Genomic DNA, 12,362 nt, shown 5'->3' with positions numbered 1-12,362 from the left:
AAAAGCAAACATTTTGAAATGATGACTTCTGCCTAACCACAAGGAGAGCTGGATTTAATTCCTGGGTGCTCATTATGTGGAGTTGAGAAAGAGAGTCATTGTTTTTGTCATTGTTACACACAGCAAGCACAGCACATGATGTGTCCTCTGCATTTAACCCATTAACCTTATCGAGCAGTGGGCAGCCACAAAAGGCACATATGGTGGGGACAGTACCTTGCTGTACCTCAGTGGCACCTTGATAGTTCAGGATTTGAACCCTTGACTTTTCAGTTACACTCCCTTAGCCGCTAGCCCACCTCCCAGTTATGCATGTTCTTCCTGTTTTTAATGGTTTCTTCCCATGTTTTAACTAACCTACAAATTGGTCTCCTGCAATGAACTGGCACACTTTCTAGGAGTCCCTGCATGCAACAGGAGTGAATGGATGTGTGGAATTTTCTGTGCACTACTTTGAGATTCAATACAAAGTATTTTTTACTCTTTAAATGACTGGCTTGCTTATTTAGTTGAATGTGTAAGAATGTGTCATTGTTTGATTGGACACTTTAGAAGTTGAAATTGACTTTGTAATGGCATACTCGAAGAAGCACTACTGTACTACTGTAAGAAGAGAATCATGTGGTTAAATGAAGAGGTTTTGTGTGGTAGCACAGGAGCTTCTACGTACCGTCTATGGGATGCTAGTGGACCTTAAGGTTCAGTCAGACTCAACCCTTGGCCTCTCTGGTTACAGATTGCTGCTACTTATAAGTTTTTTTGGATAGGAGTCCGGTAACAGCCCCCTTTCTTTTCAAGCCATCCTATTGGCTCAGGGTGCAGCTAAAATATCTACGGAGCCGCACAGTCTTTGATGGCCTCTAACTGGGGTGAGCTTTTTTTGGGGTGGCAACGCTTGAAGCAAACATTGTAGGGATTTCAGCATGCAGGCCAGAAGTCCTCTTTTCCTGGACCGCTGGTTTACACCTGCCTGCTGTGTCCACCTCCCGCTGACCTGAGTCTGTCACCTGGAACCTCACCCAGGGGCAGACTGCCCCACCTGCCTGACCAAAAGTACTTTTTTTCTTAAAAGATACAGCACTAAGGGGCTAATGTTAAGTCCTGGGCTCTTCCCGGCTCGAAAGATCAGCTCTGCAGTCATAACACTGAGCAGTAAGTACACAAGCTGAGAGTTGGAAGCACGGTGGATGTGTTGATGTAGTCGGCTCTGTGTCTGGATGTAGTGAATATGTGTGCTTGAATACAATCTGGTTTAGTTGTTTTCTGGTCTGTTTCTGGGTGGGTTTGTGTGTGGATGTACTGATAGACGTTATCTCAGTCATGTGCATCATGACATCACATGTATTTCTCTCCAGCCACTAAAAATATTATGCAAGTGCGTGTTGGCACAATTGCTGGAGTTTTAAATGCGGATGATAGACTGGAGAGATAGAGGCATTTGTCATTATTCTTTTGCATTACTAAGCAGATGTTAGAGTGAGAAATGCAGAGCCTGGGTTTGGCTTGTACTATTTTCATTGTTACACAGAAAATCCATTACTCCTTGTCAGAAAGACTCTGGTGAAGCGGCATGTAACATTGATTGCAGGCCACGGCTGTTGTGCCTAATCGTCATTGTAAACAAATATGGCAGCGATTTACTGGCATGATGGCAGACTGTTCTTTCTCACAGGTGGGGCCAGACCTGCCTTGTTACTTGGCCGTAGCTTCAGGCAGATGTCTAGATGTTCTGGATCATGAAGAAAACTCACTAATTGGCTGTAACTCCAAAAACCAGCTTCATCAAGGACCTGGTTCCAAAAATGCTCCTTGTGTTTTGGCGGGAACACATTTGCAGCATTTGTTACTGTGTCCTCCACAGGCTGTAGGCCATTCAGGTTTTTGGGTTGCTGTCTGGCTTTTTGCATTATGCCAAGCAAAACACAGCCTGTTCACTGGAATGAAGTTGTGAGACCTAAGGACCCATCAGCCCCTTCTTCTAAAACCCAATTGGTTATTGAAAATTCTGTCTGCTACTGCATGGGGCAGCAGTGAGGGGGATTTATGCCTGTTTACTGATGTGCACTTAACTTCTAAAGAGACAATGCAATAAGGTACTCATTTAATAATAACACTCTTCAATTTAGTTTTAATGAGTACTATGCAAATGTTGCTTTAAAATAACCTTGATTGTTTTGTATGTGAATGCTGGTCAAGTATCTGCATCATGAAGCCTTATGGAGCAATCCCCAAATGGAAATAACACCCAGAAATGCTCTAGTGTTACCGCACATACTCTTGTTTATTGGCTGGTATTTTGATGCTGAGACATGCAGTGCCTGTGCTCGTAGTCATGTGATGAGAGAGGAGAAACATTAAAATCTCACCTGCACTTCAGTAGGCTTTAGCAGGTGTGGTTTCACTTGTAGTTTTCTTGAAGTAAAAATAATACATCAATAGTAATAACATACGCAAAATGGCATAGCATTTCATATTAGAAATATTTGAATATTTATGTAGTGACACATGTGACTGGAGCACTTTGCTTTTGAATGGTCACTTGGTTGTGAAATTTATTAATGCACAGTTATCACAGCCAGTTTTTCCCTTAAAAAATAGAGCAGAGGGTGTTCTTGTGTGGCATGGGATATATATTTTTTAATCTTATTTGTTTGACTAGCCAGAGCAGGATGCTAGGTGCACTACAGGCAACTGTGTCATGATAGAGAGGTCAGAGTATATGACCTCTTATGTTCAATTGCACCAGATGACCAAATCTAGTGTTAAAATGGTCAAGTTTACACTTTAAACTTCCTTGAATTTATTTAATTGGCCATTCCAATTCCTTCCGCCATCCAAACACTAATTGACCTTTAAATTGGCCATAAGTGTGTGTGAATGATTGGGATGTGTGTGTCCTGTGGGAGTGTGATGGCTCCAGCAGCCTTGACCCTGATTAGGATTAGCAGTCAGAGATAGTGAGTGAGGGAGGGGAGTGTAGTGTATATTAGCGGGATTAAAGATAAGCAGGTTAATCAAAGGAAAATATGTCACTAGGACCAGCTGAACAAAGAATGTCAAGAGATGTAATGGTGACGGTAGATGGGAACATTTCTGATCAACAGTGAGTAGAATTGTTATATATATATTTAAATATGTATATAGATAAATATATTTGTTAAAATGTAAAAATATAACTAATTTCCCTGAAAAGAGGTATAAGAGTTTAATCACAGGTTTAGGATTTAACTGCTTGTTTCTTGAGAAATGTTTAAAATCATGTGACACAACACAAATGCACGTAAAACCCAGCTTAAGTCTCACCTTGAGTTCATCTGTATTCCTACGAGCTCTGCCATCGACAGGGTAACCTATTACCACCTTTATCCAACCCCTGCCTTTATGGACTCCCCAAGAAACACAAGGAAGGAACCCCACTCAGACCCATTGTCAGCAGCATTATCTCAGTCACGTATAACATTGCTAGACACCTGGGCACAATTCTGGCACCTTTGGATGGACACACAGACCATCACATCCACAATTCAGGAGTTTGCCTCCAAGGTCAGGGAGCAGAAACCGGATACAGATAAAACTATGGTATCCTTTGATGTCACATCGCTCTTCACCAGCATCCCCACCACCGCAGCCTTAACAGCTCTAAGAAGAAGACTGGAAGAAGACAGCGCCCTCACCACCAGAAGCTACCTCAACCCAGACCAAACCTGCCTGCTCCTGGACTTGTGCTTGAGCACAACTTATTTCAATACAAGGGCAACTTCTACAGACAGAGATATGGCTGTGCCATGGGCTAACCTGTGTATTGTTGCCAACCTGTACCTAGAAGAAGTGGAGGAGAAATCACTCAACTTCTTCCCAGGGATGACACCAACCCACTGGTTCAGGTATGTGGATGACACCTGGGTGAAGATCAAGAGCCAGGAAGTACAGGCCTTCACAGATCACTCTGTGGACACAAAACATACAATAACCGGCTGGCCTTCCTGGACTGTGCAGTTATTGTTGGGACTGATAGAAAGCTGAACATAGAAGTTTACAGAAAACCCACCCACAATGACCAGTATCTATCTATTGTTAAGCAGGACACTGTACCATAGAGCAGAGAACATTCCCACCACCACAGAAGCCAGAACTAAGGAAGACAGGCATCTGAAGACAGCCCTTAAAACCTATGGGCCCCAAGTGGGGCCTTTAGTGGGCCTAAGTGGGCCTTTAACAAAGCAGGATCCTCCTTCAAGAAAAGGACCACAGAACAACCTGAATCCCAGGGCCAACGGAAGAACCTGGTCATTCCAAATATGGCTAGTGTGTCCTGAAAAGGATTTTTGGGAAACACCACATACCTGTCCACTTCAATCCTGTGAACACACTGAGACAGAGGCACGTCCATTCCAAAGACTGGATACCAAAACAGAAGAAGAGCAATGTAGTGTATGCTGTCCAGTGCAGTTAAGAGTGCTCTGAGCTGTACATTGGGGAAACCAAACAGCTGCTACACAGGAGGATGGCCCAGCACAGAAGGAGTAACACCTCAGGGCCAGAATCAGCTGTTTACCTTCACCTTAAGGACAAAGGACACTCATTTTAGGATGAAAATGTTAAAATATTGGACAGAGAAGATAGGTGGCTTGAGAGAGGAGTGAGGGAAGCTTTGCATGTGCAAATCAATGAACCCTCACTCAACAGAGGTGGAGGCTTCAGACACAACTTATGTCCAACCTATATCTCTGCCCTTTCCTCCATTTAGAGGAAAATCAGGCCCAATTCACAGGTCCACCAGGTTGGCCACATTTAACGGCCCGCTAAGGAGTGAGGTGAAACCAACCTGGAGGATAAATTTGTGGGCACAAGCCAACTTCCCTCAGATTGACAAAGTTCTGTGGATGCAGAATGAAATGTCTCTACATTAAAGAAAGTCCAGTTGCCATGACTCAACTTTCAGACAATTTCACCTGGATGACTTCACAGACATCTGCCTTTTCAAGTGCTCTCCTGTTTAGCATTGAATTTTTTTCAACCTTTTACCAGTTTGTATTCATGAGAAAGTGTGCATGTGTGTGAGACTTCATGTGTGCATTATTGCATATATTTACTTGTGTGAATCATATTATCTGCCATTTGTATGTGTTTGAGGTCAGTGCAGACATGAAACATTGTGTGATGCGACAGACGGGTCCAGGCTAGATAAACAAGTTATCAATGTTGAGCTGCTGCAGCTGTATGTGAAGAGGTTACTAAATAAGTCTGACCTCCAGTGCCAGAAAAAGTGTGTGAGTGGTGGATTACTTACGACAGTAATCTGAGTACTGGATTTGTTTCACGCATGGTGTTGATGTGAAGAACAGATATCAACATGGGAAATGTTGCTGTCTGTCACTGGAGACATCAATTGAAAAAGGCTGGCAAGAGCTGTTAGAGAGTTCAAACTGATCACATGAGCACCTGCATTTAATCGTGGGATGGTGCTGCACTGAAAACAGTTTTGTTTAGCTTGAAACTGAAATAAATTTAATTAAATTCTGTTCTCTGCTCCAGGTCCAGCTGGTCTTCGCCAGAATGGGCCAGTCTCAGATGACACAGAGGCTCAGAGGAGGTAAGAACTTTTCAGTCATGAGAACATGCACACACACACACACAGGTTAGGAATTGGAATATGAGGCCTGAAGAGCAGAGATTGGTACTGATGTTTTAGTGCCTGTATGAGGATTATGGTTATGATTTCCACAGCTGATGTTCTTTAGTGTTCTCTAGTGGTTAAAATAGGTACTGCTTCTTCAGAAAAAAAAACACATTTATTTACATAGTTCCAGCAACTGTGTGCGTGAAATCACGTAACCAGATGTACATTGCACAGTGCATTTACTTAACAACAACCTTGTAGTATGTTCAACAACATATTACAGTATCCATTCTGTTGACATGGTGGATGGATGAATAAATTATTTGATTTGCTTAATTATTTGTTATTTGTTTAGTTATTTATAATGAAATCATGGGATTTTGTGCTTCTGTTCCTTGCATGTTTGCATGTTTGTCCAAACAAAATTTGATGTCTGCCTTGTGGACTTGGGTTTAAAAAGCGATTTTCTGATTGCCTGTAGTTTGTACAATGTTCTCCATATTTATGCATGTATGATTTTTAAAATTTTCATGTGTTTGTGCTGCAGGCAAGCAATGGAACATCATGTGGAGAGGGAGCGGCGGGCAGCTGCATCTGCAGGTAAGGTCAGAGAAGCACTGCAGTCCCAGAACAGTGATTGTGTTGGTATTATATTGGGACCCTGACAAATTCTCCAGTCAGTCTAAGGTCAGGGCAGTGGTGGCCTAGTAGTTAAGGAAGCAGCCCCGTAATCAGGAGTTTGCTGGTTTGAATCCCGATCCGCCAAGATGCCACTGAGGTGCCACTGAGCAAAGCACTGTCCCCATGCACTGTCCCCCTCAATGGGTGCCTGTCATGGCTGCCCACTGCTCATCAAGGGGAATGGCTTAAATGCAGAGGACACATTTCGTTGTGTCACCATGTGCTGTGCTCCAGTGTTTCACAATGACTTCACTTTCAGTCCTGTATGAACAATATATGAATAAATGCAGTGGGGAAGGGGAAAAACTGGGGAGGCTATATTTTTAGAATAAGTCACACGCAAATTCCATCTCTTCTTCTTTTCTTTCCTCTTGCTCGTTCATGTATGAGGCCAGCCCTTAGGGGCTCTGGTTTGAAGGCTGGCCTAGAATACATGCACTCAGCATCACACTGTCGCCATTTTCTTTTTTTAGTCATGTTGTCTTCCACTTATTTTCATGGTATGTTTGTTGGTCTGAGGTTTTGGGGTCAGTTTGGTTTCAGTGCAGTCATTTCCAGGAACCATATCATTTTTTTTTCCTCCAGTAATGAAAATTGGTGCACTGTGGTTGACTGAATTAAAGCTAGATTGACCTTCCAAACTTCCTTATCATAAATTTTTTTAATGCGCTTAATTTCATAATTTCTCACTTTCTCTTATTTCTTTTGTGCCAACTGTTTCCGTCTTTCTCTGTGTGTGTTCAGTATCAACCCTTCAGTTTAAAGTGTCTGCTCCCTCATCCTCATCTTCCACCCAGTCCAATGCCGCAACACCCGATTATCGCCAGTACAGAGCCAACACTCTACCCCCATCCTATATGCAAGGTCCCCCCTCGGCCTCTCCTCCCAGTTCCTCCTCCTCTTCCTCCTCAGCCTCCTCCCAAGAACGGGAGGGAGGGGCGTGCTGCTCCTGTGACTCCCCGAACAGGAAAGCCCAGCAGCAGCTGTCTCAGCTCTCTACCTCCCTGGCATCTGCTTTTTCTCCGATCCAGCAGGGTGTTAATACGCAGGGGCGCAGGGTCCGCCAGATTCCCCTGTCCCCCCCAACCATGTTGCGCTGTCTGCCCCAGCTGGTGTCAGACCCCCAGGTGCTGCCCACGAAACATAGCACCTGGTCTGCCTCATCAGCTAGTCACATGTTTGCTCCAGTACCCTCCTCAGCATCTCCACCAGTAGTTGTGGGCCTGGCTATTAATCAGGTTTGCCCACAGCCAGTTCTGCCTGTGGCACTGCCCTTGCCCTCACTCAACAGCGGGCGTGGCAAAGCTTCAGCTCTTGAGCCCGTGGTGGCAAAGCAGCATGCCAATGGCCAGCCTGAGGAATACTTTTCCCTTCAGCACCACCCACATACTCAGCAACCACAAACTCAACATTACCAAGCCCAGCCTATTCAGCATCAAGTTCAACTGGGCCCCAACCTCCCACACCCCACTTGTTGTGAGGTAATTGGCCAGGCTGCTCAGATACACACCCACCCACCCCTATTCCCCTCCCCTTCCTCCCTCCAGCAGCAACAGCAGACACTGCAGCAACAGCATCCATGCCAGCTGGTGCCAAATTTTGGTGCCACCCATACTCCCTCTTACTCCACCCTCCCTGAGGGGGGCTTGCCCAAGACGGCCCCCTCTCCTGTCATTCAGGTTTCTCCGCCTGTTATGAGTAAGTACACCAGGATTTCACAGAAGGGCAGTGGTCTGTATGATTTATGTGTGTTTGTGGACCAGTAAAGATCAGCAGGACTGACAATATCTACCCAAATCACCATAAAACAATGAACTTAAAAGGAAATAAAAAATATGTGTGTGTGTATTCACACTCCTTCACACACAGGTGTGATGCAGATCATGCTTAGGCTACTACCTAAGGCTTAGGTTGGTAGTAGCCTAGTGGGTAAAACGCTCGCCTATGAACCAAAAGACACAGGTTCAAATCCCACTTACTACCATTGTGTCCCTGAGCAAGACACTTAACCCTAAGTTGCTCCAGGTTGGACTGTCTCTGTAAATACTGATTGTAAGTCGCTCTGGTTAAGGGCGTCCGATAAATGCTGTAAATGTAAAATCATGCTGTTGAGTGACAGCCCACAAGCCTACATGCCTGAAACCAGCATGACAAGCCTGTTCTGAAACTGCTGACAAGCCGGCTTGACCGGCAGCTTGGTGCTATAAAGGGAATCCTGCGGATCCCGGCTGCTTTAGGCCGCTGGATCAGATTTCCGAGTTGAGAACATTGTGTCGCTCTAACTGTGCTTTAACCACAAAGTACCTCAGTTTCCCACATCTACACATACTTTTTACTCAGCTTTTCATATTTGAATTTGGTGTTTGAATGAGTTAAATATTTTATTTTATGTTTTTAAATAATTCGCACACATACCACATTCATTTCACACATTCTTCACATTTCTTAGAAGACAGTGTGACAACTAATATGAGCTAACCTGTGAAATCATAGCAGCTAAGCTAGCATCAGAGCTAGCTCATGGCCAACGAGATGGCTAAGATCATCTGACACCCTTGGAATGTGCAGAAGCTATATATCTATTTATTTTTTCCACAGGTCCACCCCTCCCACCAGGGCACCCTTCCATGCATGCGTCGACAGCGGCTGGCCCGGTCAACCCCCCGTCTGTGCTCATGAGTGGACCCCCTGCTCCGCCACCCCCACCTGGACCCCCTCCTCCCAGCATAGGACCACCGCACACACCCCCTCCACTGTCAGCCCCTGGAGCAGCGGGTGGGCAGTCAGGGCTGGCTGCGGCCCTCGCTGGAGCTAAGCTGCGGAAGGTGCAAAGGGTGTGTTTTCTGGTCACTTCATTGCATCACTTCGGGTTTCTGATGTTATTTTTAATGTTGCATAAAATCGCACCAGCCTTTGTTCATAAAGCTTCTGCAGATACTTGTCTTTGCTGTTTAATTTAAGAGGATGTTTATTTGCACCTAACAACAATTAGGCATCAGTGCTGTGATGTTTATTTCTAATACTTTTCTTTTTTGAAAAAGCCTGAGGAGAACTCCTCGGCAGGAGCCATTGGTAAGAATGATGCCAGTCGCTCTAGTGGCGGAAGTGGAGGCAGTGGCGAGGGGCTCATGCAGGAGATGAATGCCCTGTTGGCACGAAGGTCTGATTAACCACAACATTCTATCTATGATGCATTCATTTTCTTTTCAACGTACACATTGTACAGATAATATTCAGTGATCAACTACACTGCATATTTGTATAAAAATGAACTTACAGCCTGTTTATATGCACTTGTATGACACGTTTTGGTTCACCCCACACAGAAGGAAAGCCTCAGAGAAACCTGATGAGAAAGATGATGGACAAAAGGTCTGTGTGTGTATGTGTGTGTGTGTTCATGCCATTACCGAACTGTCTGTGTAAATAATTATTTGCAGAAAAAATGAGAAAGAAAATGTGACAATAGTTAATAACATTGTTGCAGCAATTGTCATTGTTCCTGTTTTCTATTTGCAGGAAGAAGCAGATGGCTCACCCATCACACGAGGTGAGGACCACAAACCCTGTTTAGGCAGTACTATTGTAAATAAAATGTTTTATGCAGAATGTCTTCACACACTGCTCAGTAAAATAAAGGGGACACTTAAGTAACACACTATATAACTTCAAGTCAATCAGACTTCTGTGAAATAAAACTGTCCACTTAGGAAGCAACACTGATTGACAATCAATTTCACATGCCATTGTGCAAATGGAATAGACAACAGGTGGAAATTATAGGCAAGGAGTGGTTCTGCAGGTGATGACTACAGACCACTTCTCAGTTCCTGTGCTTTTTGCTGAAAACCTATGATGTTTTGGTCACTATTGAATGCTGGCAGTGCTTTCACTGTAGAGATAGCATGAGACGGGGTCTACAAGCCACACAACGCAGTTTGGCAATTTGATTTCCATCTAGTATTTAATAAGAATATTTCATTAATTTAGATCTAGGATGTAATTTTTTTGTATTCCCTTAATTTTTGGAGCAGTTCATAATATTGTGTCTAACATGAGGTCACTAGGTTTGTAAAGATGAGCTTGGCTCATGGTGTTGTTAATTTGGTGTTGTTAATTTGTCAGCCTGTCTGTGATGGGGCAATTTTCCTTCCTCAGACCCTGTGAAGAAGCCATGGGACCGGGCAAATTCCACAGAAAAGTCAACGGTCATGTCAAAGTGGGTGACTACCAGCACCAATACATCATACCCCTACCCATCCATACACACCACTGGAAACAAAAAATCATGAAAATCTTATGATTTTGTTAAAGCATGTGTAAAAATGATAGTGGGTGTTAACAATCTCGATGAAAATGAAATAATTTCAGTATGAAAAAGGATTTGTCATGAGAGAAATTAACTGAATGTAGACAAAACACTCTAATAAATAAATAAATGCACAGAATGACAGACATGAGGCTGCTGAACCACCTTAATGGAGCAGTGCCTGCATGGTTACTTATAATTACATATGAGGCCTTGGTTCTGTTTGAACTGTCTGATGACCAAGATAACAGCCATTAGCAGCTTTTCTTTCTTTTTAAATTCCATTTTGGACCAAATTGCTAGCTGCTAGTTAACTTTGGTATTTTACTTTGACCTCTTATCTCACCTCTTCAGAAGTAAACCGACTGGTGGTACCATTGATGGGGAGATAGACTTTGACCGAATGAAGCAGGTAAGCCGCTCGCTCCAGTTCCTGTTCTGTGACCAAACATCGTATCCATTTCAGTCACACTGAGTGAAATGCTGAGATTTCATTGTGTGACACTTCCGTGTCTCTCAAAGGAAATCTTGGAGGAAGTGGTACGGGAGCTGCATAAGGTGAAAGATGAGATCATTGATGGTAAGTCGTGCAGAACCAGTTACACATTATACAAATGTGTAGGTTTAGCAGACACCAGTCACTTTATCATGCTACTAAGAATTATGGTTGTTTTAGGGCAGGGGAACAGAGTAATTATATTATTACTATGTGTTAGTAAAATATCTATTTTGCATATTAAAGCCAAGAGTTCTTATTGGCCATCACCATTTTGTGTTCTTTTTCAGCCATTAGAAGAGAGGTGAACCGTATGAGCACAACATAGTCCCTCTGGGACAAACTACAGCAGCAGGCAGTTGCCGGGGGCAACAGGGGAGCGAAGGATGGCCAAGCTGTAGCTGAATGTCCTCACAGCATTTCTGTCATGACATGGAGACACTGCCATGACATGTGAATGTGTTGTGGCAAAAAAGAGCAGAGAGAGACAGAAATGTTGCAAGTCAGTGGATGAATGGATGGTTGACTGTAACACTGAATTTTCTATTTTCCTGTATTGAGAGACTGAGAGCCCAATGAACAGCCTGCTGCCATTTATCCATTGAGTCTTACAGAGAAAAATGTATATGGAATTACTTGGCAAAACTATTTTTTATTTTATAATTTTTGTTGGTTATTACTGTTCTAATTATTTTATGTCTATATATATATATAAAGACACTGCAACAAGACGTTGCACGCCATTCATGTCAGCCTTTTGTATTTTATATTTCTTTAATCTTCAGTTTTTGATAAGCACATATGGCACAAGAGGTGCTTACCAGGCATTGTGAGATTTAAAGGGTTTTTATTTGATTTTGCCAGAAGACGCATGAGATCACTGGAGATTTGGATTTAGAGTTTGCACTTGAATTGTGGTTGCTCTTCAATAGTCTTCAGATGTACCTGTATGAACCTGTCTTTCTCCTGTGACTGCTGAGAAGAGAAACTGGCTGTCAAGATTTTGTCAACTATTGGGCCTTTCCTTTCATGAAGTTATTATTTGTTATGAAACTGTTGATAAAAGCTTTTAAATAAATTTGTCAACACTGTGTCAAATGATTTTATGCTGTTTTAACCGTTTCCCTTCTGAAGGTAAATATAACCAGTGCAATCAGTGGTTGATAGCCTGGTTGAAGAGTGTTCAGATCAGGGAACCAAGCCCCACGATGCACTGCTGCTATACTCACCTGAGCACACTTAATCCTTGATCAGAG

The 12,362-nt window shown here is 43.3% G+C and overlaps 1 protein-coding gene across 7 annotated transcripts in view; it reads left to right on the top strand.

Annotated features, from left to right (window-relative positions):
- Window positions 1-12,207, top strand: part of evla (Enah/Vasp-like a) — a 29,834-nt gene extending 17,627 nt beyond the window's left edge. For 5 of the 7 annotated variants that reach the window (XM_028996323.1, XM_028996340.1, XM_028996315.1 and 2 more), the window contains 11 exons: window positions 5,536-5,593; window positions 6,168-6,220; window positions 7,046-7,999; window positions 8,900-9,135; window positions 9,343-9,461; window positions 9,628-9,673; window positions 9,821-9,851; window positions 10,460-10,520; window positions 10,965-11,022; window positions 11,133-11,190; window positions 11,397-12,207. In XM_028996323.1, coding sequence (XP_028852156.1) covers window positions 5,536-5,593; window positions 6,168-6,220; window positions 7,046-7,999; window positions 8,900-9,135; window positions 9,343-9,461; window positions 9,628-9,673; window positions 9,821-9,851; window positions 10,460-10,520; window positions 10,965-11,022; window positions 11,133-11,190; window positions 11,397-11,434 — 1,712 coding nt within the window. In that variant the 3' untranslated portion in view covers window positions 11,435-12,207. Of the gene's footprint in view, window positions 1-851; window positions 1,153-5,535; window positions 5,594-6,167; window positions 6,221-7,045; window positions 8,000-8,899; window positions 9,136-9,342; window positions 9,462-9,627; window positions 9,674-9,820; window positions 9,852-10,459; window positions 10,521-10,964; window positions 11,023-11,132; window positions 11,191-11,396 lie in introns of those variants that run through there. The other 2 variants (XM_028996332.1, XM_028996349.1) reach the window with 2 other exon arrangements.
- The last annotated feature ends 155 nt before the right edge of the window (window positions 12,208-12,362 follow it).

This window comes from Denticeps clupeoides, chromosome 1 (genome assembly GCF_900700375.1).
Source record: "Denticeps clupeoides chromosome 1, fDenClu1.1, whole genome shotgun sequence".
NCBI classification, from domain to species: domain Eukaryota; kingdom Metazoa; phylum Chordata; class Actinopteri; order Clupeiformes; family Denticipitidae; genus Denticeps; species Denticeps clupeoides.
This window is presented reverse-complemented; position numbering and strand designations above follow the sequence as displayed.